Below are 1,721 nucleotides of genomic sequence, written 5' to 3'. Positions count from 1 at the left end.
TCTCTCTAATGTGAGCTGAGGCTCAGGGTGTCAGGGGAGCACTCTTAAGATTCTTAGAGCTCTTTTGTCTAGCTGTGAAGGTCTCTGAGGCATCATTTTTATTCTTTCTCAGGTTTAAACAAGTGTCCTGTAGCTACACCCTTGATCTGGTTTTTACCCTGAAATTTACTGGTAGTTGCCTGAATCTGACCTTTGTCCTAAGATCATTTCTTTTCTTTTCTTTTTTATGGTAAAGATTGCTTTATTGGTGGCAGTTAGTACGAGTCAATAAATACTGATCCCCAAGAACCTAGCTATTTATCAGTCCACAGAGAGCTGAATGAAGCTGAACCAACTGATTGCTGGAAGGATAAACTGAAGCCAACCCTGCTTCCTGAGAAATGAAGCCACAACCAGCTGATACATGGCATATGTCATTCCACTAACTGTAGGAATCATGGTAGCTCTATACAGGAGGGCGTCAGCTATCCCACCCTTCAGATGCGCTGGAATTCCATTATCCTCCTGAAACATCTTTTGTTTCTCTGGAACCTTATCTTCAAACTTCCTGAGTGAAGCACTAATTATGGCCCTCTGGATAATCTGATGAAGAGCCAGCAGATTCCACAGCATCTTTGCTCAGTTACTGTACTAACAGCAAAAATTCACTTACTTTCAGAGCTTTTAGCCAGAGAGAGAGATTAAGTGAGAAATACGTTCATCTGCAAATTCAGCAACTCCTGGCTCTTATATATTTATTCCCTCTAAATTGTGCTTAAAAATAACTAAAATAGTCAGGAGTGAGAAATGTATATCCAATATCACCATACCATTTTCAGTTCAGTTCAGTTCAGTCGCTCAGTCATGTCCGACTCTTTGCAACCCCGTGAACCACAGCACACCAGGCCTCCCTGTCCATCACCAACTCCTGGAATCCACCCAAACCCATGTCCGTTGAGTCAGTGATGCCATCCAACCATCTCATCCTGTCATCCCCTTCTCCTTCTGCCTTCAATCTTTCCCAGCATCAGGGTCTTTCCAAATGAATCAGCTCTTCGCATCAGGTGGACAAAGTATTGGAGTTCCAGCTTCAACATCAATCCTACCAACGAACACCCAGGACTGATCTCCTTTAGGATGGAGCATTTTAACATCTGCATTATAGACTGTATCTTGTGCAATGTGGTAAGGAAAAGAGACTAGAGGCAAAAAAATTAGTATGGAATAAACAAAAAATGTCATTATTGCAGATAATATGATTTCATACCCAAAGAACACATGAGAAATTATAAAACCTAGTAAGAGTGTGCAGGAGAAATGTTGGCATAAGATGAACATAGAAAAATCAATAGCAACAAAAACATTAAAATGCCTAGAAATAAAAGACGTGTGGGCCCTTAGTGGGAAATCAAAATGTTGTTTGTGTACATGAAAGACGTTCTTAGAAAGGGCTAGATGTTTTCCCATTAAGATCAAGAACTAGGCAAGGATGTCCCTCCCTACTACTCTTATTTTACATTTACTGGACAGCCTAACTAATGAAATAAGACAAGATAAGGAAATAAAAGGTATACAAATTAGAAAGGAAGAAATAATACTCTCATTGTTCACAGATAACACAACTGTCTACATAGAAAATCTTTTTAAAAAATCAACAACTTCTGAAACTAAAATGCAATTATAGCAAAATTGTAGGATATAAGGTTAATATACTTGTGTAAATGATAAGTTGCTTTAGTAGT

General features: G+C 38.9%; 1 protein-coding gene across 1 annotated transcript; it reads right to left on the bottom strand.

Annotated features, from left to right (window-relative positions):
• Positions 1-300: 300 nt before the first annotated feature.
• Positions 301-612, bottom strand: LOC122676778 (cytochrome c oxidase subunit 7A2, mitochondrial-like). Its single transcript, XM_043876357.1, has one exon. It carries the CDS (start codon positions 610-612, stop codon positions 301-303), a length of 312 nt encoding a protein of 103 aa, XP_043732292.1.
• Between the last annotated feature and the right edge of the window lie 1,109 nt (positions 613-1,721).

This window comes from Cervus elaphus, chromosome 20, assembly GCF_910594005.1.
Source record: "Cervus elaphus chromosome 20, mCerEla1.1, whole genome shotgun sequence".
Lineage (NCBI taxonomy): Eukaryota > Metazoa > Chordata > Mammalia > Artiodactyla > Cervidae > Cervus > Cervus elaphus.
This window is presented reverse-complemented; position numbering and strand designations above follow the sequence as displayed.

Excerpts from the sequence above, each read along its gene's own strand:
- LOC122676778 (XM_043876357.1), bottom strand. The coding sequence starts at position 612 with ATGCTGTGGAATCTGCTGGCTCTTCATCAGATTATCCAGAGGGCCATA.